Source organism: Miniopterus natalensis, chromosome X (genome assembly GCF_054644295.1).
Source record: "Miniopterus natalensis isolate mMinNat1 chromosome X, mMinNat1.hap1, whole genome shotgun sequence".
Taxonomy (NCBI): Eukaryota; Metazoa; Chordata; class Mammalia; order Chiroptera; family Miniopteridae; genus Miniopterus; species Miniopterus natalensis.
The window spans coordinates 80,345,050-80,372,805 of NC_142103.1; the positions used below are offsets into that span (position 1 = coordinate 80,345,050).

The 27,756-nt window shown below is 38.6% G+C and overlaps 1 protein-coding gene across 5 annotated transcripts in view; it reads left to right on the top strand.

Moving 5' to 3' along the window:
* CASK (calcium/calmodulin dependent serine protein kinase) overlaps positions 1–27,756 on the top strand; it is a 372,464-nt gene that overhangs the window by 215,912 nt on the left and 128,796 nt on the right. For all 5 annotated transcript variants that reach the window (XM_087829368.1, XM_087829364.1, XM_087829366.1 and 2 more), the window contains exons 6-8: positions 10,001–10,103; positions 16,659–16,834; positions 22,680–22,802. In XM_087829368.1, coding sequence (XP_087685494.1) covers positions 10,001–10,103; positions 16,659–16,834; positions 22,680–22,802 — 402 coding nt within the window. The remainder of the gene's footprint in view (positions 1–10,000; positions 10,104–16,658; positions 16,835–22,679; positions 22,803–27,756) is intronic.

Sequence of the window (27,756 nt, forward strand, 5' to 3'; positions counted from 1 at the left end):
TGCCTACAGAGGCATGCAATCAACATAACAGAGCCAGGGAACACAGCCCCTGCCTCGTTAGGCGGACTCTTGCAACACTGCACAGGAGAGCACAGTCTCCAAGCAAAACCCAGTTAGGTGGCGACACTGCCAGTGAGTCAGGTCAGAAAGTCTCCTGACCTAGAAGGGTAGAGCATACAGTGATAATGTAAATGGGAAACAAATGTGCATCCAAGACTTTGCAAGTAACTCACTTCAGCCTAAATATACCCTGAGTTAGGTAATTCGAGACTAGAACCTTCTAAGAAGATAGTGTGTGAATTCCACCTGTTTGCGGCAGTGGAGAATGTTAGCAGTGCTACTTGTCACTGGCCCTTTCCTGGGCATCGCCCGCTATGAAGAGCTCAGTCTGAGAGGTCATCATAAAGAGCTAGATGACATGAGGAGAGGGTTCCAGGAGGTCTCATCCCATTCCTTTCTTGGAGTGACTGCCCTTTCTACAGCAGCCTCTTAGCGGGTATAACAAAGACATTCAGGCCAAGGTTATCAAAATCAGACCTAACTAACTCTGTGACCTTGGACAGATAATTTAATATTTTCTAAGCCTCAGTTTTCTTGTTTATAGAAATGCAAAAATGAGTACGAAGAACTTAACCCTGGCAATATAAGCTCTCGATGAAAGTTAGCTTTTTTTTAAAAAAGTACCTTTTGATTCATCTCATTTTAGTAAATATTTCACACCTGGCTGAGTACTGCTTGGACAACAAAGGTGAAACAAGACCGAGACCCTGCTCTTGGTAAACATTTTTGTAGGCATGTGCATTCAAACTCTGAATGCTGTAATGTAAAGTGGATTAGAATTACAGTAATAATTTCCTGAGTTGGCATTTTGGTTAAAGAAAAATATTTGGAAGAACTTAGCATTTCTTAACTCTAGCTGTAATTTGATCAAGAAGAAACTACTTTTGCCCGGCCGAGCGTGGCTCTGCAATTGAGCGTCGACCTAGGATCCAGGCGATCGGGGTTCGATTCCCGGTCAGGGCACATGCCCGGGTTGCGGGCTCGATCGATCACTCTCTCATCATTGATGTTTCTATCTCTCCCTCTCCCTCTCCTTTCCTCTCTCTGAAATCAATAAAGATATACTTTTTAAAAAAAGAAGAAGAAACCATTTTGGTAGAGGGTAAAATTGGAAGAGGAACTGGTAAAGAGGAAGCTATGTAATCCTTGGTTAAGAGTTTTTTTCCAGAGTTCAGGGCAGTAAAGAGAGGAAGGCAAGAGGACAGAGTCTAGTCTTGCGTGTGCCTCAACTGCAAGAAGACATATTTTATTTTTATTTTTTCAATTTATCTGTATTGTTGAAAGTATTACAGATATTCCCCTTTTTCCCCCACTGGTCCCCTCCCCCCTGCACCCCTTCCCCTAGGCCTTCACCCCACTATTGTCTGTGTCCATGGGTTATGCATATATGCATATAAGTTCTTAGGTTAACCTCTCCCCACCCACCCCTGCCTTCCCTCTGAAATTCACCAGTCTGAGGAAGACAGATTTTATAAAGTTGATAGAAACTTCCAGTCATGTTTTTTGTGTTATGAAATTCTAAAAGGAAAGGACAATCTAGGAAGAATGGCAGGCTGCCAAAAATGAAGCTGATAATGCAACCTAAATTACCAGGAAGGGGGGGAAAGGCGCCTATAGAGGGACCTGCAGTGTGTGGTTCCACAGGGAGCTGGCAGAGGCTCAGGTAGAAGCATCTCAGAGCCACTGATGGAAGGAATCACAAGTGATGCGATTTTGAGAGCTCGGGTAGCTGAAATGACTTTAAAAGCTATCGTGGTTTTTTTTCCTTCTCCCATGCTATATTTTAAACTCCATTAGGATTAGGAACCAAGTCTCTTCTGTTGGCCTCTGTGTACCAAGTGCTTAGCACAATAAATATTGTTGAATGGAAGGTAGAATTTAGTAGAAAACTATGTAAAGGTCTACCTGTGTATATTAAAATCAGCTGTTCAAGTATAGGAAGGGCTTTAGCTGCCTTAATAAAAACACAGTTACACAATTACAATTGATTGCAGTTGCCATATCAGTAGTGTGATGTGGCAGCAACGAAAAATAACCCCTTCCTCGGTTGAATTCATAGATCTGGAGTGTTTAATTTTTATTTTTTTTAATATATCTTTATTGATTTCAGAGAGAGGAAGAGAGAGAGATAGAAACATCAATGATGAGAGAGTCATTGATCGGCTGCAGCCCACAACCCGGGCATGTGCCCTGACGGAGAATCGAACCCCGATCTCCTGGATCCTAGGTCGATGCTCAACTGCTGAGCCACGCCCGGCCGGGCAATCTGTAGTTTTATTAAATGGAAATTGTTACTGCTAATCTGGTTCTGTCCCAAGCTGGTAGGGTTCCACCCAGAATGCAGAGTTTCACCTTCACCAGCACACTTAGAAGAGGCCACAGAGCCAATGGGGAGGAGAGTCCAAATCATGTCATAGCAGCAAGTTGAGGGAAATAGGCACTTCCCTGGAAATGTCAATGCTCTACAAGGATGTGCAGAAAAGGATTTCACCTTATAATCCATGTCTTCAGAAAGCAGAACAAGAACCAGTGAGCAGAAATTGCAGAGACAGATGTTGCCTTCTTTTAAGGAAATACTTTTTTAGAATGAAACAATCTATCTTGGGAGGCAGTAAGGGTCTTACCACCAGAGATTGTGCAGACTACCATGGATTGGGTACTTTGTAGAAGAGATTCGCAGTGGTTCTCAATCCTGGCTGCATATTAGAATCCCCTTGAGGGCTTTATAAGGATACTAATGCCTGGCTCCGTCCCCAGATCTGATTTAATTGGTCTAGAATGGGCTTCAGGCAATGGCTTCCTTTTAAAGTTCCTCACGGGATTCTAATGTGCATGTAGAATTGAACCCTTGAGCTAGATAGCTGAACCACTATCTAAGATTTATTTAGAATTTTCTATGCACCAGGCAGTGTGTTAAGCACGTTTATAATATTTCATTTACATAATCCTTTTAGTAACCATGCAAGGTAGGTATTACAAAAGAGGTCATGAAAGATCAAGAGGTTATGATCTTTGCCCATGAGGTTATGATCTTTGCCCATGACCGCACAGATGTTAAGTGGCAGTCAGTACCCAAGTTGGGACTCAGTTCTGTCTAGCTTTTAGGAGCCCATGAGCCTTTTCACCAGGCCTCTCTCCTCCTAATCACATATGATCAGCATTTAGTTCTGTCAGCAGTGTTTTGACATGATTCCTTTCACAATATCCACAATTCTAAGAAGAGCTTATGCCACTTAGCTTTACTTCTTTGGAAAAGGTATTAATCTTTTTATTTGCTGTGTCCATTACAGCAAGTAATAAATATAGTTTACAGAATCACAAATCATTCGTCAGAATGGTCAGCGCGTCCCCCAGAGCATATCTTTTCCAACTTACTTCTAGGCCTGATAACCTAGTCAAGATGTTTCTAGAAAGCTGTTAGTACAAAACACATATCCCGAAACCATTTGCCTCAGCTCTAATCTGCAAATAAAATAAATAATAGTTGGACAAGATTGCGAATAAAGCTTTCTGGTTTTGCTTTATTTGCTATCTTTTTGAGCTTGAAGAAAATACAGCAAAAGCAAGGTGTTTGTTTAAATAGTAATAGTAGCCATCATTTAGAACCATGTATTAGTCGGCTGGTGACCAGTCATTTATTTACAAATTGACAGGCTAAATTCTGCTTTAAATTTACTGGCTGATTTTTGCCTTCTTTGCAATGTGTCAATCAGGTTAAATCTGCGTTCCACTATCTGTGTTCTTAAGGCCATTTACTGATTTTTTAAAACAAGCTGTTTGATTTGTTAAGAATGGCCAGTGAAGACAGGAAACAAACCACTGCGTTCACATAGTGGACTAATCTTCCCGAGGCTGGCTGCCTGCGACTCGCGCTGTGTTGAAGCGGTCACAATGGTTTTCTGATAGCAGATGGTAAATGATTTTGTGATGTTGTTACTTAGACAACCCTGAGTTTGCAGCCCTGTGTTAGTGCTGCGGTGCGCCCTCCATCCCGCCTTTGCCAGTATTTTTCAACCGGTTCAGGTAGGAGCTTCGTGAACCCAACAGATTCCACTGTGGCATCCAAGGAGCAAAAGCTGTTTAAATGCAATTTGGGTATGTCTGTGAAAACATCACATTGTTACGGTACAGTACATACCTGTTTGGCAACAATAGCAGCCTGTCACCACTTGTAGTTTGACTGAATCATAATGACTGAATCATTCAGGCCATGCTTCAAACATTCCATTAATTGCTGCATACGGAACGGAAATTGAAAGCATGTTACTTTGGGAATAAAACTATTAGTAGTATATTAAGTTTTGTTATAAACTTAACTATGTCTAAAATACCATTTCATAAATTTGAGTTAATTGAATTAACACAAGTGTCTTTTGCTTTTGCTTTTTCTCTTCTGAAGCACAAGACTTAAAATTTAATAGGTCTGGTAATTACCATAAAACAGTATTTTTTTTATTATACTGTTACTATCATTGAAACAAGGGAGACAGCATGACTTAATAACGTTAATAAGTTAAATGTCATTTGTAATACACTGGAAATAAAATCTGTTGCATATGAAAATAACTTTTAATTAATCCAAGCAGATCTACAAGCCTTTATGGCAATATACAAAATACAGGATGCACAATGTGACAATATTTGGAGTATGAGCTTAAATACCTCCAGTGTCCTAAAGTTACTTCAAGTAACTAAGAAGACAAGTCAAGTTAAGGCAGAGACATCAACAAGCAGCTTATTCAAGTTTCTAAAAGCAAGGTGTCACCATGAAGCAAGTTTCACTTTTAATATTCAGATATATCACATTTTAACTGAAATAAAGAATCACCTGTGTAGTTGAAATCAAGGAATACTCACAGCTCAGGCTCTCTCGAAGTAGAAGGCACTGAAGCCAAGCTTCCCTAGACAGAGACTCTTGGTGTGTCAGCTGGGCTCCTCCATCCGGTCCGTGGGGCAGCTGGTTAGGGTTTTCTTCTTTTTTTTATATTTGCGTGTGGTAATTGACTTTTTTTTTCCTTTTCTTTCTTTATTCAACTTGACAACCCTCAGACTTCTTGTGAAAACACTGAAAAACTCCACCACTATGTAACAACTTTATCTTTAATCTCAGTGAACACTTAACTTTAGGAAATTATTTATATCTTTTATATGAATACCTTCACCTTGGCAGTTGTGGGAAGTTTCCCCTTATGCCTCAAAACAAAGAAGCTTTATAAATTCTAAGCAGAAATATACATTTTCTGGTTTTTTCTAAGAAATGATACAGAACATGCTATATGGATTTTTTTTTTCCTTTAAAATATTTTAGTATTTATAAAGCACAACAGTGGGGATAAAGATACGTAAGTCAAAACATAAACTCCTTGTAGTTTACAAGAGTTGCTGGTTCTTGGGGGACAAATTTTTTTTCCTTTTCTTAATGTCCAGAGTTTGGACTTTATTTTGTAGATAACCAGGAAGCCATAAAGGGTGGTAAACAGACCCTTATTTCATCAGGTTTGTTGATGACCTACTGTGAAGAGGTAAAGCATAAGTTGACTTAGAGTTTCCTGTGTGGTTATGTGTTACGTGGATTTTTAAAACATAAGCATTGAATTTGTTTCTTTCTAAATTCATTTTAGAAATTTAGTTATTCACATACAAATGGCATTACCGTGTTGAATGATACTAACCTTAATAATGAATTATTTTATTCATTAATTTTTAAAGTTCTTTTTTATCTGTACATTATCTTAGTATATTTCCATGTATTCCTTTAAGACCTTGGATTTATTTTTTCTTTTTTTAACATATATCTTTATTGATTTCAGAGAGAGGAACGGAGAGGGAGAGAGAGAGAGAAACATCAATGATGAGAGAGTCATTGATCGGCTGCTTCCTGCACGCCCCCGACTGGGGATCAAGCCCGCAACCCGGGCATGTGCCCTGACCGGGAATCGAACCCCGATCGCCTGGATCCTAGATCAATGCTCAACTGCTGAGCCACGCCTGGCTGGGCTCTTGGATTTATTTTCTAAAATAATCTTATAATTTTAGGACTAGATGAGATTCGTGTTAGTATTCTTCCCATTTTATCACCATGATAAACTCTCCCAAGTAAATTGAAATATCTCCTATATTTTAAAGAAAATAATGGAGTGCTGCAGTTTTTGTTTTCGTCCTAATCTGATATTTAATCACTATCTATCCATTTATGTAATTGCTGGCCCTCCAGGTTAATGTCATTTTTTGTTGTTGCTGTCATTTGAAATGAAGAGAAGTTAGTTTTTATTTCCCCCATAATTGCTACTCTGCAACTTTGTTTAAGCTTAATAATATTTAACTCACTGAGCTTCAGCTAACATTCTAATTATTTCTGGGTACATATACTTTTCTGCATATCATATTCTCCAGAGCTTTTAGTTTGTTATAAATATGACACATGGGACAGAGTATTTTTAAATTACTAGAATAAAATTATTTTGTAGCTTTTAACTATACCCCACACCCCCAGCCAAGGAAGGTGATTACTGCATTGGCCTGGTTTGATTACTATATTAGTCTGGCAAGAATTTTGTATGTATATGCTGTTTTAAAAAACATAACATTAGCCCCGGCCAGTATGGCTCAGTTGGTTGAGCATTGTCCCGTGCACTGAGAGGTCACTGGTTCAATTCCCAGTCAGGGCAAATGCTCAGGTTGTGGGTTTGATTCCCCAGTAGGGGGCATGCAGGAGAAGCTGATCAATGTTTCTCTCTCCCTCTCTCTGTAAAAAAATCAATAAAAAGATATTTTAAAACACACATAATGTTAAATTTTACCATCTTAATGATTTTTACATGTACAGTTCAGTAGTGTTAAGTATATTTATATTGTTGTGCAACAGATCTCTAGAACTTTTTCATCTTGCAAAACTAAAACTCTATATCCACTAAGTACTAATTCTCCCCCCCACACCTGTGGCAATCACCTTTCTACTTTCTTTGATTTTGATTACTTTAGATAATTTGAGTGGAATCGTATAACATTTGTCCTTGTATGGCTGGCTTATTTCATTTAGCATAGCATCACCAAGGTTTACCCATGTTGTGGCTTGCAACAGGATTTCTTTCTTTTAAGGTTGCATAATATTACATTGTATCTTCACACTTTCTTTTTCCATTCATCTATCTATAGACATTTGGGTTGCTTCCACCTCTTGGCTATTATGAATAATGCTAAACATGGGTGTGCAAATATCTTTTCAAGGTCCTGGCAGGATTTTTTAAATTACTAAATGTTTATCTATTAACATTCATAAAATCAAATATAAATATTTTTTTCCATATTATGTTAGCCATTTTTCCACACCTAAGCGATCCCTTTTCAAAATACTAGTTCTGTTTTTTAATCTTCACTTCCCTGGCCCTACTATGACCAGGTTTGAATATAATTTTTTTCTAATTCTTCCTTTATTTGAGCTTTTTCCTGTTCATTCTGAACTTTCTTCTTTCTGCCTCTATGTTCTTAGCTCATTCCTATATATCCTCTTCCCCTCACCCTTCCTCTTCCTCCTTTGTTGGTATCTTGGCTTTTTATTTATATAAAGATAAAAGTAAAAAAGAAGAAATAAATGGATATGCTTATTTGGTGCCATCTCTTAACTGATATCACTGTCCTCTCTTTATCTAAACCCCCACCCTGGTTAAATTCAGCTCACCACCACCCCCAGGCCTGAACCTTGCCAGGCAGAATGAGGACTGCTGGGTTCAGACACACAGTCATGCTAATTGGTCCCACTTAAAGTTCATGACCACAAACCTCAAGTGGGTCCATGTGCTGCCAACAGTCTTGCTGTATTTCCTTAGTCTAATGATTCTCAAAGTATAGTTCCCAGACCGGTAGCATCAGCGTCACACAGGAACTTGTTAAAAATGCACATTCTTCACTTCATCCCAGACCTTATGAAGCAGAAACTCTGGGGGCGGAGGCCAGTAAATCTGTGTGATTCTCATGCTATGGTTTCAGAGCAACCACCTTGGTCAATTCATGCTCCTATTCCTTGAAAATACTTCTTCACACCTTCACTCTTCTCAAATTGCCAACAAACCCCTCCCCTTTCCTACTCCCACTTGATGACCACTTCTTATTTCAAAGTAAATGGAAAATAGAAGTGCTCAGAAGAGAACTTCCTCATCTTCCTACGTCGACATCTGTCTGCCTCTACAGGTGCCCTGTACCCTGCCCGCTTCGCTGACACCAGGGCCAACTCCCACCCCACTTGTGCATTATGTCCCTTCCCCCGCCTCTCCTGGGAATGTATTTCCTCTCTAGGGATCTTTCCCATCAGCACACAAATGTCTCTCTCTAAAAAACAAAACACACCCCAAAAATTTTCGTTTAAAAAGGAAAATAAATAAAACAAACACAAACCTCTCTGAACATCTCTAGGTACTGCTGTGTACTCATCTATTGGATATATTGTTATGTGAAATTTTTGAATATATGTATTTCCCTATTTTCAAAAAAACAGTGGAAGGATAAACCGAAAACTAATACCAATAGTTACCAACGGGAAGGGAGAGTTTGGGAATAAAAGCTAGACCTCTCTGAATGGTATTTATTGCAGTTTTCACGTGGGAACTATGTACATGTTTTACATAATTAAAATACCAAATTAGATCAAAATCTAATTGAAACAAATTGACCTCACTATGTAACAAATTGAAAGCATAACCACAGAATTTTTTAAGTGACTTTAAAATAGGATGGGGTTGTTTTTTCATAATTTTAGACTTACAGAAAAATTCAAAGGATAATACAGAGAACTGCAGACACCTTTCACTCAGATTTCCCATATGGTAACATTTTCCTACATTTGTTGTATCCCTGTCATCTTTCTCTTTACCTATTCATATGTTTACTAAAAATAAGAAATTCTCTAAATAGCTACAGTAAAATGATTAAAGTCAGGGAATTTATATTGAAAGAATACTATTATATAATCTGTAGATCTTTTTCCAATTTCTTGGCTAGAGGCAGGCCAAGTGTCTCCTTTCCCTCTTTTGGTGTCTCACCTCCCATTCCCACAGAGAGGTAGGACAGGTCCAAAGAAGAGGCATGCCCAGGGAGGGCTGTGCATTCCCTAGGAGCAAGGCTCAGTTGAAGTCATTTAATCTGACTCTTCTTACTTAGGGGTGAAATGAATAAAAACAGAAAGAGGGTGGCAGGAGGGTGGACAAAGAAAGGCCCATCAGTGTCCCCTAAGGGCCAAGATACAGTGTAGGTAAAGTCAGAGGTTTCAAGAAGCATTTTAGCACAAGGTGTAAAATAATTTTCCTTAAACAACCGTAGACTGTCTCTCGAAGGAAGAGAATGTTGCATGCAAAAGGCAAAAACATACCGCCCGGCCGGGCGTGGCTCAGCGGTTGACTGTCGACCTAGGATCCAGGCGATCGGGGTTCGATTCCTGGTCGGTGCACATGCCCGGGTTGTGGGCTGCGGACGGTCAATGACTCATCATTGTTGTTTCTGTCTCTGTCTCTCTCCCTCTCCGTTCCTCTCTCTGAAATCAATAAAGTTTTTTTTTTAATTATAAAAGAAAAATATATCTTCCTTGAGCATCCATGCTTCCTGAGTAATTCTCTTTTTTTTAATTTAAGTTTTAATTATAGATTACATACAATATTATATTAGTTTCTGGTGTACAACAGTGATTAGAATCCTGAGTAATTCTTAGCACCATACCCTAATCTTGGAAGCAAATAATTCCTGAAAAATATTAGATAGAACAGATAAGTCTTTGGAGAAATCAGCCAGAAGTGAGAATTGGACAAATAATTTAAGCATCTAAAATAATTCCAGAAGTTTTTAATGTATTACTCTATTATCATGTTACTCAGTTTTGTGTAAATTGGATTGTTCATCTTAAATTAATCCTTATCTTTGGTTTGTTTTTTTGTTTGTCTGTTTTCCTTTTCAGCCCCACTGTGTTCTCCTCGCCTCAAAGGAAAACTCGGCACCTGTTAAACTCGGGGGCTTTGGAGTAGCTATTCAATTAGGGGAGTCTGGACTTGTAGCTGGAGGTAAGAACACTTTTTAAAAATACTCTTCAAAAGCTGGTCACTTTTATTTTTTATTTTTAAACACTATTAAATTTCTTGGGGTGACAGTGGTTAATATGAACATACAGGTTTCAGGTGTGGGTTTCTACGTTGCAAGATCTGTATATGGCTCTGTGTGCCCACCACCCAAAGTCATATCTTCCCCGTCACCATATAATAGGCCTCCTTCACGCCCACCCTCCCACCCCCTTCCCTCTGGCAACCACCACACTGCTGTTTGTGTCCACGAGTTTCAGTTTTATATCCGACATATGAGTGAAATCATATGATTCTTAGCTTTTTCTGACTGACTTATTTCGCTCAGCATAATATCCTCAGGGTCCATCCATGTTGTTGCAAATGGCAGTATTTTCTCCTTTCTCATGGCTGAGTAATATTCCACTGTGTACGTGTCCCACATCTTCTTTATCCAGTCCTCTATCGCAGGACACTTTGGTTGTTTCCATGTCTTGGCCACCGTAAGTAATGCTGCAACGAACATAGGGGCGCATATATCTTTGCAAATACATAAAACCTGGTCACTTTGAGGCTGGTGTAAAACTTTCAAACTAAATATTAGCCTATCTTCAATATTTTATACCCCATTTCATCCAACTCTACCGCACCCCCCCAAAAGTGCCATCATAGTTTTGAATTTAATAACTCTGTAGTCATAACTAGAATTTTAGTCCCTTAAGAATAGGCTGTCTTTTAGTCTTTGTATCCCCAGCACTTAACAGAGAAGACACCTTACATACAGAGATTAAAACAATGTTGGAAGAAGATGATATTTGAGGCAAAGTGACTTTTAAAGTTGAACTGATCGGACAAAGTCAAATAAAAAAATATGGGTGATCCGCTTTCAGACTTACATCTCTGGCTAATTTTTAATTTCATACTGTTTTACTCTTTCCATTTGTCAAAGTACTGCTCAGGCCATAATCTGTGTATTTGGGAAGAGCAAGCAGATGTGAATACAGACTGATTTTATTATCAGCCAAAGAAAAACATAACTAGAAAATTCCCAGGCCCCAGAAAATGAGGAAAGTTAAAATAGAGACTTCACTAGTGTAGAGGTGGATGCTAATTACAGATTCAAGTATTTGGTTTTTTGTTTTTTCCTTTGAATAGACTCCAGCTCAGAATGCTTTCCTGTTTTTAGTTCTGTCCCTTGGTTTTGCAAATTACTTAGTTCTCTATTCTGCAAGCTATCAGTCTGCTAATCATTTCCTTTTATTTTCTGTCTACAAATACTACCAGCCTTCACAAAGAGGAAAAATACGGAAAATACCAACAGCACCTTTTTTAAAAAACCTGTCATCTTTCAAGAATGCTTATATTAAATTCAAATACCTGACAGATGATAAATATCAAAATCATAATGTTACACAGGATATTTTATTTCTTTTTTTTAATTTTATTTACTGATTTGTAGAGAGAAACATCCATTTGTTGTTCCACCCATCCATGCATTCATTGGTTGCTTCTTTTTTAAAATAAATTTTGTTTTAAATATGTTTTTATTGATTTGAGAGAGAGAGGAAGGGAGAAAGAGAGGGAAACATCGATGTGAGAGAGAAACATCATCATATGCCTCCCACATGCAACCAGGGCATGTGCCCTGATCGGGGATCGAACCAGCTACCTTGCAGTGCACAGGATGCCTCTCAGCCAACTGAGCCACACCAGCCAGGCCATTGGTTCATTCTTGTATGTGCCCTGACTGGGGATTGAACCTGCAACTTTGGTGTATTAGGATGATGCTCTAACCAACTGAGCTACCCTGCCAGGACCATTTTATTCACTATTACTAAAACATCAAAGTGGTATTAACACTGACCATCTTCTGAAAAATGAGCTATGAGTCACAGTTGTATTCTTTAAGTCATTATTATAGCACATTGCCCTATAAAATTAAATTAGCTTTAAATTTTCTTGTTTTGCATTTTCTTCCAGCTAATAGTTTCCAATAATATGAGAAACTGCAAGATGACTATAGTTTTAAAAACTGATTTTTTTTCCCTAATTCAAAACTTTTCATCCATGATCAGAAGACTGACCAAAAGATCAGGTAGTAAAGCATAGTTTAATCATAAAATCATTAAATCTCAGTAGTCAAAGGGGCCTTAATTTCTTCAGTCTTGCAACTAATTATTGAATTCTCTCATAAAATTCCCAGCAAAAGGTTGAGCTCTAGTTTAATTCCTGAGATGGCAAAGAATTCACCGTGTCCCAGGACAGTTTATTCCATTTTTGAAAAGCTCTTTAAGTATTAAAACATTGGAAAAAAAGTATCGAAGCATTCATCCTTGCATTGGATAGAAATCTTCCTTCCTGTAACTTCCATCCAGTGATCCTAATAGTGAGTTTTGGAGCCATGCTAAACAGTTTTAATCCTTCCATTCAGATGTTTGAAGACAGCTGTCATTTTCCCTGAAGTCTTGTCCAAGTTAACTTGCCTAGGTTAATTTAGCTGTTCCTCATATAAACTGGCTCAGAATCTCCTCACTGTGCCCAAAGTACAGAGCCAGAACTGGACACAACTGCGGGTACAGTCCAGCACACAGGAACTTGGGACTATCACTTCTTTTGCTTTGTGTCTTAAATTTCTGTTAGGCTCCCCAAGTTGCATTAGCTTTTTGGACAACCACATAATGCTGCTGGCTCATATTAATCTTGCAATCAACTACAAGTCCTAAATTGTTGTTATCTTTAAACAAATGTTGGTCTTAAACTAACATTCAAATCTAATTTTATATAGATCACCCCTGCGTTAAGACTACACAATTATAACAAATAGTTTCTGATATATACATCCCCAAGGTTGATGGGATAAAATGAAATGAAACTAATTCCTTTTATCTGTTATATACTGACCACATATAATGACTTAGTTTCTATTGATCTGGATCTGTACCCTATTGGTATTTAGAATGGCATGGGCTTCATGTGTGCATCTTGATTGGAGGGGAAAAACAGATTCATTAAATTTACCTGGACATTTTCCACATGTTAATCTATTTTCCAAAAGCCCATGAACTTTTCCCCTAAATTGTATATTTTTAAAGCTGATTTTTGAGCCAAAAATGTGTAAGTTATGCAAAATTCCTTTTTCTCAGTACTTTTAGAGTTAAAACACTTTCTGATGGTCAAAATATTAACATACCTTTCCTTACAGTCTTGAAATGACTACTTCAAGCATTACAGTGTCTTTAAAAATATGATAAATATGGATAGGGATAAATGATTTCTCTTATTAAAAGCTTTCCTATTGTTTAAGGTATACTTTTGAAAATTTTGCTAATATTTATCAGCTAACTTGCTGATTTTTAACAGAAAGCTACTTTCCTATCAGTTGGAATTTTTGATCACTCAGTCCTCTGAATAGAAAAGAATTCTCTCCTTTATATGTTCCATATGGTAAAAACCATTTACATATATGGGATAAGCAAAAGTAGGTTTACAGTTGTACAAATAGATAATACGACAGTTAATAAATAATAATACAAGAGTAAACTGTGTTTTGTGTACTCACAACTGTAAACCTACTTTTGCCCTCCCCTCTATTTACACTTCCTCTATCTAAAACTCAGCTATTTGGAAAACTCGCTTATCCAGAAGATAACTAGGAACCTAGAAAATCATTATATTAGTAGCAAGACTCCTTCCTGCCTTTAAAACCCACATGTTGTCCTCAAGTGAGCATCTAAAGACACTCTATGAGGCTGGCACGCTCTCATTTTTCAAAAAGTTTTTTGCATTTGTGTTCTTTATACCTTGCACCTCTAGCCCCCCTGGTTGGAATGCCTTTGGTCATTTTATCTATCTAGTTAACTTTTACTGTTCTTGAAGCCTGAGCTTACAATGATCTCATCTTAAAAGCAGGCTGAACCTCACCATCCCAAGTTAGGTAACCTGCTCCTTGTCTTCCATATTATCATAACCCCCTGCGCTACATACCTCCATTAGCATTTGATGCAGAGGTTTGTAATCATATCAAAGACTAAGCTCTATGAGGGTCCAGGGGGACCGTGGCTTGTCCCTCTGTATGTCCACAGCACCTACAATGGTTGTCTGGGACCTCGTAGGCACTTAGGAAATTATTATTAAATGAAAATACTGGTTGCTAATTAGTTTCCAGTTAATAGCAGATTTTCTGCAACAAATTAGAAACTGAGGCTGGAGTGAACATAGTGAGAGAAAAGAAACAAAAGCCAAACAGAAAAAAATATGTCAGTCAGATACCAAAACTGGGAAAGCAACCCTTACATACCTCTGAAGTCCCAGAGAGGGTTTCCTGTTCTATAGCATAGGTCTTTAATTGATATCTACAATGGCAATTCTGAGTCATCAAGAAAAGGTTAAATTATGAGTAGCAACTTGTGTAAAAGGAAATTGTAGGAAGGTAGCCATCCAAAAGTATTAAAGTAAAAAGGTTTAGGTGCATAGAGATTCAAGTCCTGTAGAACTGAATATGTGGCTATTCAAAACAATTCCTTCTCTGGGGTCCTGGGTAATAAGGTCTTCTTATAGTATCAGACAATGAAATATTTAAATGTTTATCTGAGGTATGTCATATGCAGTAACGTTTAGCTTGGTTTGGTAATTGACTTCCTGTTCTTAGAATTTTGTGGTCAAAATCATGAAAATCAAGTGACCACAAAGAAGGAAAAGTTAAGAGAGAACAAACAAGGAGTTTTGGGACGTCAGTTTATGTTAAAGGTTAACTCCAGTCCTTGTACATTCTACCGGTCTGTACAAAATAAAAATAAAAAAATCATTCCTGTATATTCTTTCTACCATTGTCTTTCCTTCTATCATCCGTGAGCAAATTCTTGAACCAAAATACGTGCATCTTTCTCGACGATGAACACTAATTCTCCACATCAGTATAGTCTTCCATCCAGATAAGTGGAGAGAACCTCCTCAGGATGACTGAGGCTGGCCGCGGTGGCTCTGACTAATCCCTAAGTGAGGCCCCCATTTTGAGCTGCTCAGACCTTTCTTGTGTGGGAAGTGGTAGGAGGTAAGTTGAGTTTCAGAGCATCATGCAAACGGTCAGCAGGTCCCCTGATCTCTTGTCCTGCCCTTCCCTACTCATGCCAGCTTCTGTGCATCAGAACAAGGTGAATCTCCAATGCGCCCCCCCCCCCCCCCCGCCCAAGCTGTTAACAAAGTCAGAGGCTTAGGTCTCATCACTTCAGCTTCCCTTTGTTACTTGAGGAAGCAAAATGGGACAATATGGAGATAAAGATCTTTTCTTCTAACCAGTAGAGTTTTCACTGATCTACTGTACATCTTAAGTGAAAATACTTTGACTCTCTGAACCCTGAATTTAATCTCTATTATGAGGGGAACCATAATGAGCTGCATGCAGCAAGGTACAGCCCCAGGACACACAGTTGCTTTATCAGTCTCCATCCCAAGCGAGTTTAACAATTACTAATAGGACTTTATGATACATTCTCTCTAGCTGGATTAGAAGATCTCTCGGGCCTTTTTTTAACTCTGAATCACAGTTCTGAGCTGTATTATGTAATGTTCAAAGTAAAAATGAGCTTGGACTCCGTATAATGAGAGAGAGAAGAGGAGGAAACTGGGCCTGCATACAAGTAGAAGAGCTGCCAAGACTGTTGGGTAGTGCCCCCTTCCACAATAATTTCCCTACAGGGTACAGTAGAAGAAAGGATTCCCTTTGGAATACTGAGTTAAAGATGGTTACTAGTATACAGACAATGGCTATCAGATTCCTTCCTGAAAGCTAATTTCAATAGGAAAAAAAGAAAACTCTTTAAAGAAAATGGAAGTCAAAAAGATTGAATGGGAGCTTCATGACTTTTGGTTTATATCATATATTTGCCCTCATTCTCTTCAAATGTTAGCATTACGGGGAAGCTTTAAAAATCCTATAACAAAGTATTACTAATCATTGCTAATTGCTATAGTCAACACCTAAAATCTTAAGAGGATTTAAGATTCAAAGTCATATTCTAAATAGAAGTTTTCAGCATTAGGTTTCATTTGAGAATTTCCATTTGGCAGTCAGAAGTAATCTTTTTCTCCACAGGTTTCTTCTCACCCCTGCACCACCCATCCCCTTCCTCCCCCTTCCCAGGGCAGGCCCTCCCAGCTCTTTCCTGGGCAGCTACACTGCCTGCTGACTCTTCTACCTACCTCTGCTCTGTATTTTTAGTGATTTTATAACATGAAAATTAGAAAATTTAAACAACTTCTTCATGAAGCAGGAAATAGGTAAACACTTGCCGGGCACCCTGCTGAATTCAATAGGAAGGACCAGTGTTAGAAGACCAAGTTCCTATCCCGGGCTCTATTTTCAAGAAGTGATTAGATAGGTAATTTATTTCCTTCTGTGAACTTGATTTTATGGAGGAAGGCAGAGGCGGTGAGAGAATATTTATATTGTTAAACTTTTCGTTCAAACTGTTACTGCTCTATTATTTTCAGTTTTCAAGGGAATAAAAGCTCATTTTTAAGTAAATTATTTTTTTCTTGATGTTGTTGTTGTTTTAAATGTAGGACGCGTTGGAACACCTCATTTTATGGCCCCAGAAGTTGTCAAAAGAGAGCCTTATGGAAAACCCGTAGATGTCTGGGGTTGTGGCGTGATCCTTTTTATTCTGCTCAGTGGTTGTTTGCCTTTTTATGGAACCAAGGAAAGATTGTTTGAAGGCATTATTAAAGGAAAATATAAGGTAATATATTATGAATGTTTTACTTTTTCCATTGAAATTAAATTATTTTGGAGAATGTGTTTGGAAGTAACTATCTGTCTTTGGATTGCTTGTGAATTATCATGTAGTTACCAAGTCAGAGAAAAAGCTCTTCGCTTACATCACTGACCCACTAGCCTTGGTGGGCAACATAGGCCGCAAGTAAATTCCTGAATCGCTGTCAACTGAACTGTCATCTGGGTAGAAGGGAGGGAACTGGCCTTAAAACAACCATTCCCTTGCCGCTCCCTTCCCCTTCCCTCTGTGCTGCAGCTAAAGTCTGTCCACCCTTTCTGGATCCCAACTCTGTGTTTAGGCTGGAAGACAGGGACCCTATTCCTCTTTCATACAGCGTAAAAGCCGGAGACCAGTTGGATGTGCCCCCTTCCCCCACGCGCAAGTCAACCGTTTTAAAAGTGCTGGGCCCTCAACTTCACAAACCACACTCACTACAAATCAAATTCTTTTATATATATATATATATATATCTTTATTGATTTCAGAGAGAGAAAAGGAGAGGGGGGGAGAGAGAGAGAGAGAGAGAGAGAGAGAGAGAGAGAGAGAGAGAGAGAGAGAGAGAGAGAAACATCAATGATAGAGTCATCGATCGAGCCCGCAACCCGGGCATGTGCCCTGACCGGGAATCGAACCCTGATCGCCTGGATCCCAGGTCGACTCCCAACCGCTGAGCCACGCCTGGCCAGGCTCAAATTCTTTTACCACAAATACGTTCCAGCAAAACTGCTCATTTAGTTAGGTGAAAGAAACTGTTCGGTTAGTGCCATACTGATTTCAAATAGAACTCTTGTTCAGAGAAAGAATTTGGAATGATCCCTAGAGTTTATTGTGATAGAATTTGACTTTTTATTTTACCCCGAGTAAGGTATTTGTGACAGACTTGAGCCCAGACTTAAAAGTATCCATTAGCTGTCTGGTAACCAAACTGATTTATTCAGGATAAGCTGGAAAATGAACTTCTTTGTGTAATTTTTTTAAAGGGCTTAATTTTTAAAACTTTTGGCTTAATTGTAAAGTTAAAATGGAAATTTCATCCAGGTAATTTTAGTAATTCTTTATCTTTATTTTCTATTCAGTATCTATCAGTCTTTATTTGTTTTTGCTTTATCACCCTTTTACGTATTGCATTTTATGTAGTCAGTGAGCCAGCACAGCTGAAAAATTTGCCATTTACATTCCAGAATAAACTGAAATAAATGCCAGTCTCACAGCTGCAGTCCAGAATATAATACAGAGCCATCTTGGTGCAACTTAAACACTCATATTTTTCTTTAGCTAATGTGGATTGGAAACCACATGTGCAATTCACAAACTTCTGATTAGGAAATTATTACTTTCATTATTTAAAAAGTAAAAAGTCATTACTGACATTGTGAATAGCAATACCAAAAAATACTTAAGGAATTCTTGGAAACCAACAAGCTCAAGGGGGATCTCACTACCTTGGCTCTTCTTAGACTTTTTTGCCCTGAGCCACCACACATGGCTGATGGAATAGGATGCCGTGCAGGGGAAGCGTGGGGGAGTGTGTCTGGATATCAGATCAGGGCAGCTTATGTTGGGGAAGTTCTGTTTCCTCCCACTTTTACGAAAACCTGTACTTTCTACACAACAGAACCACAGTTTCCTTTTCAGCCATGCCTGGCAACATAAAACCAAACACAGGTTTATATAACACTAGACTCCAAAACCATGAGCTCCCTAAAGTTTTCTTTTCAGTTCTTCAGTAATGTTAGGATTTTATATGGGACTTGGAAAAAAGTAAAGAAAAGGGGAAGGAAAAAAAGAAAAGAAAGGTAAAGCAGTTTCAGAGTTACAGCCTTATTCTTTTAAGCCAAAATTGAAGCTTGTGGAGTTTAGAAGGTGAGACTGGTTTGTACTATTTTCTTTTTTGGCTATGTACCATCTGCTTATAATGGCATATGGGTTTGCCTAATTTTATTTGGATTAAGACATAAGCCAAAACTCAGTTAACAGAGAGAGATGTCTTAAGTTAAAGGTGTTTCTGCTACTCTTAGAGTCAGTTGGCCACGGGAATAAAATCAGTCCCTTCAAGGTAACTCAGTGTCTCAGGAAACTGCTTGTAAGTCATCATTCCCCTCCAATCCCTGGAGATTGTGAATGGCTATCAGGAATGCACACCGTGGCTTTCTGGTTGAGCTTTGCCAAGAATCACAGATACTACCAGATGAAAATAAACACAATTAGTAATGCATCAGCATCATAATAATGCTAGCAGTAAGGATAGCTAACTCATACATGGCACCTGCTTTGTGCCATGAACTGTTCTAAGCACTTATATTTAACTCATTTCATCCTCGCAGTGACTTGTGACGTAGGTACCATATAATAAAATCTCCCACCTGCCTTTTTGAGTTACAAGCAATTTGCTAAAAATAGAAGTCTTCCTTTGTGTTTCAGTTGCTAAATTCCTTGTTTCCAAGGCAGCGTGCTTCATTTCAGCAGCTTCTGGTATTTGATTTTGTCTGTATTTAAAGCATTGAATAGTTATTTTTGTTTCTTTGTAAGAAACTTGGACCATTCACACATGTACAAAGTTAAGTTATTTTTAAGTTACCTATTCTTACCATTATAGTAAGTCAGATGGATGGTGGCAGCTATGTCATAATTTCTGTACCTGAAAGCTTGAAGCTTTGAGGTTTACTTGGCTAACCTGACCTCTAGCGTGTATGCATGGCTTTTCTTACAAAAGCCCCAGGTTTTCAGCAGTTCGGTTTGAAGTATAGATTCATCTCTACCATCAGTGATGAACCTGGCAGATTTTTAAAAAGTATACTGTGCCCTGGTTCTATCATATGTTTATGGTATCATAGGGTGTATGGTAATAGTATATTTTTCCCTAAAGACTGCAATTGATATACAGTGACCAAAATATTCTATTACTAACTTCGTATAGCTTCGCAGTTACTGCTAATCCTAATTAAAGCACTTACATTTACATTTTTTATTATTAAAAATTTCAAACAGACAAAACCAGTAGAGATGACAATATCACAAAGCCCAGCTGCAGTATTTATCAACATATAGCCCACCGTGTCTTCTCTGCATTCCGCGTCCTACCAGGTTATTTTCCAGCAGGTCTCAAAGATACCATTTTCTCACCCTGGTGCTTCCTAACGGAACTATTTCCAAAGTCCCTGATCTCTATGGGCATTTTCAAGAAGTTTTTTTATGGCATCTTTTAAATGTAGTACATTTAAACTGTCATAGTTTATAAACTACTGCTGGTCTTAAGTGATATTGTTTCAACTTTCTATTCTCATTTGCTAGCTTACTTGATTTTTTAAAGTAGATGTGAGAGAATACCATTTAACTGGAATATATGCTAACATTTAATTTCAATTAACTTTTTTTTCAATTACAGTTAGCATTCAGTATTATTTTATATTAGTTTCAGATATACAGAATAGTAGTTAGATAATTACATAATTTATGAAGTGCTCCCCACACACATGAAATTTCAAGCACACACCTGGCACCGTATAATAGTTATTACAATATTATTGACTCTATTCCCTGTGCTATCCCTTTTACATCCCCCATGATTATTTTTAACTACTAATTTTTATTTCTTAATCTCTTCACCTTTTTCACCCAGCCCCCCAACCTCCCTCTCATCTGGCAACCTTCAGTTTATTCTCCGTATCTTTGAGTTTGTTCAGTAAACTTTTCTATCAAGGACAAAAATATATTTCCCAACATATATAAAAGGTACAGTAGCCCCGGCCGGTGTGGTTCAGTTGGTCGGGCATCATCCCCGTGCACCCAAAGGTTGCCGGTTAGATTCCCAGCCAAGGCGCATGCCCAGGTTGCGGGCTTGATCCCCACTAGGGGACAGCCGATCAATGTACTGCTCTCACATCAATGTTTCTACCTCTCTCTCCCTCTCCCTTTCCCTTCCTGTCTCCAAAAAGTCAATTAAAAATCCTGTTTAAAAAGATACAGTATCGCCCGGCCAGGCGTGGCTCAGCGGTTGAGCGTCGGCCTAGGATCCAGGCGATCAGGGTTCGATTCCTGGTCAGGGCACATGCCCGGTTGCGGGCTTGATCAGTGACTCTCTCCTCATTGATGTTTCTATCTCTCTCTCTCCCTCTCCTTTCCTCTCTCTGAAATCAATAAAGATATATAAAAAAAAAAGAAATGTAGAAAAAAAAAAAAAGATACAGTATCATCTTATATTGTTGTTACAGATAACCAGTTGGTATCTACACAGCAGAAGGCTAAGCTGCCTGGCTTTCATATTTAAATACGCGACGTTTCATAGCCTTGATCTGTTCCCCCTTATATACTCAACCTCCCAAATTAATTTCAGCTACTCTGCTGAGCCAAAGGAAGAGAAACCCCTAGGTTGGGCTCCCTCATAAAAAGGATGGGAAAGTATACTTCTTAACCCCTACTCCGGAAATCTTACCACCACTTGCAGAGGATTTCTCAAACCCTTTCCCAAGGACCAGTCATTCAGACTTTAACAAGAATAGCAGATAGGGAGGCGGGAACAGGCTCCCTAAGCTCCCTCTAAAAACTCACCTCCTTATTTCAAACTGGTCCATTCATCACAACTTCAGTAGGATCACATTATTTTAACAACCTCATGGCATTTGTTTTAATGGGCTCTGACAAGCAGAAGTGAGTATCATTTGGAATTCTGCCTCCTAGAAAAAGAAAATGGAGCATCCTCCAATATTAAGAACTAAAGACATTTTTTATTCCCCATGTACAAGTACAAAGCCTCACATTAGCCAGAGCGAAGTGGCTGATGCTAACCCTTGACCAAACTATAGTGATTCATATGTACTGTGATGCAAGTTGTGATTTCATTTGGCTTTAAACTGTCATGGGCTTTATTCTCCATCTTTCTCCCTTAGAAGGTGACATAGGTTTCTGCCGGTTAAAGTCACAGCACTGCTTAAAGCTGCTGGCGCCAGGCAGCTCGCTTCAGCTCACTGATCAGTCGGCTTCCTGACATTAAATAGAGAAAGACCCTCGTCCTCTATCCTCCTGACCCACTTGCCTTCCCCACCCTAAACCTGAAGCATTCCTTTGCATTTTTTTCTGGCCTCTGGTCTCAGACTTACCCCTTTTCCAGGAGCCTCCCAGCTCTTTTCCTCACAGATCCACAGCCTTTCTCACAAGTCCTGTGTCTTTTGAACAACTCATAATTTTTTTTGTTTGACTTTAGTCAGTTTACCTTGTGGTTTAGTTGTCTCCAAAAACAGGCCAAAAGTAACTTCATTGAGGACAATATACAAGTGAATTGCTTATGTCATAGGGTATACAGTGATAGTGTATTTTCCCCTAAAGACTTAAATTGATATACAATGACCAAAATATTCTGTTAATAACAGTATAGCTTCACAATTGCTGCTAATCCTAATTAAAACCAAAGTATTAAAATATCTTTAATATTTTTCATTTTTAAAAAAATAAAATTTTTCATGTTTAAATTTTCTTTTACTCCTTTCTAGGTCAAAGTATTCTAATCTCTTTAGCTGAGGCAGAAACTAGAATCATAAGCATTCTCTTTTTAAATTATTAAAAATATTATAACTTACATAACAACAAGGAAACATGTAAGGAATATTTACTGATGCAAAAATCTCATATAATGAGCAACAACAACAAAAGAATTTCTTTTGTCTTCTTCCTTAGAAAACAAGCCTTTAGAATTAGATTTCTGTTCTTTGCTCTGAGAATTTCATTGACATGGAAACAGTAGAGGAATATTAAATAATAGTGGATGTTAACGTCTCACTGGAAATAACTGTCATGTTCCTTTCCTGCTCTTCAGATGAATCCAAGGCAGTGGAGCCATATCTCTGAAAGTGCCAAAGACCTAGTGCGTCGCATGCTGATGCTGGATCCAGCCGAAAGGATCACTGTTTATGAAGCACTGAATCACCCCTGGCTTAAGGTACATGTGCTCATAGGTGGCCTACACTGTGTTTGAACACTTCCAGTGACAGCAGTGTCCTGCTCTCTAAGGTGGCCCTTTCCACCTTATCATTTTTTGAGCACTATTTATTACAGTTTTGTTCATCTGGTTTGCTGTTTCTGTGCATCCTCTGTAAAAACATCTAAATCGAGGGTGTACCACTCAAGTGACATTCAGGCAACAGACAGAGGGTACAGAAGCGGACTGAGACAGAATCTATCCAGTAAGAAGGCCTGTTTCTCTCCCAACACATGTTCCAAAGACATGCAACATGAGTAACTGAAATAGTACTGCTAGGATAAATTAATTATCTTTATTTTGCCTGTGACTGTGCTTTATAGCATTATTTTTATTTCAATAGATACTAAATATGGATTTATTGTCTTAGGGAAAAGGCAGATTTTAAAAATTCTTTTTATCTTCCATCTTGCCAATAAATATTAAGGAAAATTACAACTTGGGACTTCAATGAAACAGTAGTATTTGATGAAGACATTACACAATTCTATAATTTCAAGAAATTCTCCCTTTACAGGTGAGAACACTAAGGCTCAGAGAGGTTACGAATCTTGCCCCAAGTCACAGAAGTTGTCAGTGGTGGAACCAGCGTTTTAATTCAACCTACCACAACCCTTTCCTTTTACACAAGACCCCGTCCCTTTTACTTATTTAAGGACATTGCTCCAGCAGTTTCCCCTTCCTGCACGATCAGTTTTCTATCTCTGTTGGGTCTTAACATGCTACGATTTATTTTTATTATACACACATCTTCTCTTGACCCTATAACCCACTCCAGCTTCTATCCTTAGTCTCTACTCCCCTTGAGAACAATAGTCCTAGAAAGAGTTGTCTGTACTCACTTTCTCCAGTTTCTCCCATCCCTTCTTGAACGCACTCTAGTGGGTTACAGTCCTACCAGCTCCACTAAAACAGTTCTTGTCAAGCCACGAATGACCTTCACACTGCTCAAGTTCAATGGTCAAATCTCAGGCCTTCTCCCACAGTAGACATCCATCCTCCTCAAACACTGGCTTCTCTTGGCTTCACGACACTTCACTCTCTTGAATTCCCTTCTGCCTCTGTGGCTGCTCCTTCTCACATCGCGCTGACTCTTCCTCATCTCCCCCACCACCACCACCTCTTCACATTGCAGTGCACAGGCCTCCATCCCTGCTCCTCTTTTTCTCTGTCTACACTCAGGCCCTTGGAGACCTCATCTAGTTTTAATGGCTCTACATGTTGTCTGTACCCCAGGGACTCCTGAATTGATACCTTCAGTCCAGGCCTCTCCCCTGATGTAGTATTTCTTAATCTAATATATAGCGTCACTCCCTGATACCCCTCTGATTTCGCCCCTTACTGTTTGTTCTCTCACCCACTTCCCCTCATACTGGCCTCCACGCCTCTGTGTCAGTCGTGCCCTTTCCCTAGAGCACTCTTTCCCCAGGTATCTTCAGGGCTTATTTCCTCACCGTCTTCAGGTCTTTGTTTGGATATCAGCTTCTTAGTAAGATCTTTCCTGAGCACCAAATTTAAGACTTGGGAAGAGGAATGCCCCTGCCACCAGTATTCCCTATTCCCCTTCCTTGCCTTAGTTTTCCCCATAGCATAAGGCACGTTACCATAAGGCATACTTATATTTTACTTGTTTGCTGTTGGTTGATCCCCATAAAATATAAGCTGCATAAGGGTGGGAATTTTTGGCTATTGGTTCACTTTTGTCTAGCACCCTAGAAAGGGTTAAGCATGTAGTAGTTGCTCAATAAATATTAGTTAATGATTTAATGTATGAACAAATGGATGTTCATTATATTATGTCATGCTGCTTGTCCAGAGATTATGCAAAACAAAATATATTAAAACATAGATTAATGTATCTTAGTGGCAATGACATGAGTAATAATATCACAGAATAATTTCAAGATTCCAATGGATATTGATTCTCCTTAAGAATATTACTTCTCAAATCTGTGTTCAATACTCTGATACTCAGTTCTAGTTATTCGTGACTTGAAATATCCAGTTCTAGTTCTTCCTGCTTCCCACAGAAAAGAGAAGGTAAACAGTTCTTAGATAATTGCTTAGTACAGGCACACCTTGTTTTATGGCGCTTTGCTTTATTGCACTTCATAGACGATGCATTTTTGATAAATTGAAGGTAAGACTCTCCAGCAAAAAGATTCTTTCTTACTTGCTAAAAGCTCAGGTGATGATTCCATTTTTAGCAATAATGTATTTTTAAATTAAGGTATGCACATTGGGTTTTTTTTACATAATGCTATTATACGCTTCATAGACAACAGTACAGTGTAAACATAACTTTTATATGCTCTGGGAAACCAAAAAATTCATGAGACTCACTTTATTGCGATGGTCTGGAACCAAACCCCGCAATATCTCCAGGGTACGCCTGTATTTTTTTTCTCCCAGAAATGAAGAGTGTAGGGGGCACTCCTATTTCTCCTTTGCCTTTCTCAGTTTCTCCATAATGGGGTCTTTTGTTCATTAGAAGCTAGTTTGAATGTCAAATAACAATGACATATTTGGGTAATAACATTTATTTTTCAAAACCCTTATCCCTGCGATGATTATAGTTCTCGTTCTAAATAATGTGAGCTTAATACATAATAAAGATCTCTGGCACCAGAAAAACAAAAATGTTAATCAGTTAAATGGAAAATGTCGCAAGGCTATTTGCCCTCAGAGTTGTGTGCCATGTATAAACTAGTTTACCTTCACTGTGTATGTGTCCTCTAAAGGTAGAAGAATTCAGTGAGAATGTTATCTAGTTGATGAGAACAGGCTTATTACGTTTAAGTACTTGTTTATGTTTACTTTTAAATCATTGCTGTGGATATAGTGGTGTTAATTTAGTAATGACTAAAAATTAAGCTATGGTTTAAATACGGAAAGCTCCTGAGTAACTAAAGCGGAGAAATAAGATGATGAAAACCCTTCTAATAAAGAATGCCCCAAAAACACACAAACAAGAATTATTTCTTTGGTTAAAAAAAAAAAAAAAAAAAAAAGATGTCCTGTTCAGTCATTACATATCAAAAAACCAATTTGAGTGAACAGACCAAGTAATATGTGAATGTCTTATGATTGTTAAATCATACTGTTTAACACTGTTACGTGTCTAAATTAGTGGTGCTTGCTGTGAATATTCACTGCAACAGAAGTAAGACCAACTAAAATTACGTTTTCCTCTTAGGTGATTGAGCTCTTTTCACACCCTTTGTAGTCGTAATGTGTACACCCTAAAGTATATTACTGTGCTGAAACATGAAAGGGGTATGTCTGTCAGGCTAATCAATTTGAATTTTGTAAAACTCAGTCAACATGCCAATTAAATGTGTATTCAGCATCCAGTGTGCACAAGGGATGGTGAGTCAAGTGCAAGGCACATTCTGTACAAACTTCCCTGAATTCATATGACATTACTATTAGTTTCAGGTAGGATTAGTTCATCTAGAAAATATTGTTTTTATTCTTTTGTCTCATTTATAATGTCTGGGGTTCTGTTACTGCTTACTTGTTTTCTGGTAAGTGATAAAAACATTTAATAAAAAGCATTTTTTAAATTTTTTTATTAAATCTATTGGGGTGACATTGGTTAATAGGATCATATAGGTTTCAGGTATGGGTTTCTGTGTTATAAGATATGTATATTGCACTGTGTGCCCACCACCCACAGTCAAATCATCTTCTGTCACCATATATTAGGCCCCCTTCACTCCCCACCCCACCCCCACCACCTTCCATCAGGTAACCACCACACTGCTGTTTGTGTCGATGAGTTTCAGTTTTATATCCCAGATCAAATGGTTCTTAGCTTTTTCTGCCTGACTTATTTGGTAAGAGATACCTTAATAGACTTTTTTAAAATCTCATTTCATCTGCTTAGAAAATATCAGAAATCATAATTTAAGCATAATTTTATAAACAAACATATCGTTTTACTGTGTCCTTATCTCTTTCTCTATTTCATCTTCGTGAACCGTGAGCAGAAAAGCTGTTCACTAAAAGCCGAGTTCACATTCTGCTATGTGCTTTGGTTAGAGAGAGAAAGGCATAGTTGGGCTCTGAAACGGATTTTCAGGTGATACTAACATAACAGACAAAGAAAGATAACCCCAGAGAGCCACTCGTGGGAAGCACCACACAAGAGCACTGAAGTGCGGCTCAGGAAAACTAACGAGCAGCGTGAGAGATCGCTGTAGGCTGGAGCTCCAGATGTCAGGGGGGCTGAAGGGGACACGTGCTCCAGGTGGGATGTATACAGGAGCACAGACGAAGCACTACAGAGTGTTCAGGGCCTGCAAGGGTGGGCGCAGGAAGCAAACTGGTGTAATACGGCAGCTCCCCCTTATCCTGGAGGGATACATTCCAAGATCCCCAGTGGATGCCTGAGTCCATGGATAGTACCGAACCCTAGATATATTAGGTTTTTTCCTATACATACATACCTATGATAAAGTGTAATTTATAAATTAGGCACAATAAGAGATTAACAATAACTAATAATAAAATAGAGCGGTCAGTCTGATAACCAAGATGCCTGCTAAGCGGGACAACGGGATCATTCACATCCAGAGTAGAACACGTGGGACAGCATGAGATTTCATCACACTACGACGAGCGGCACACAATATGAATTGTTGATTTCTGGAATTTTCCACTTAATATTTTCGGACCGCGGTTGACCACGCATAAATGAAACACAGATAAGGGGGAACTACTGTATACATTTGAGCTATTTGAAGGATTGTAGCAGTAGACTGGAAATTTTGGTTTGAGGGAAGAATATATAGCCTAGAATGCCAAATTAAGTGCTTTGCATATTAGGGTGTGAGAGTAAAAAGCTGCTGCTAGCTTTTGAGTGATGATACAGTACAAGCAGCATGCTCATGTAATTCCTTAGGACGCCGTG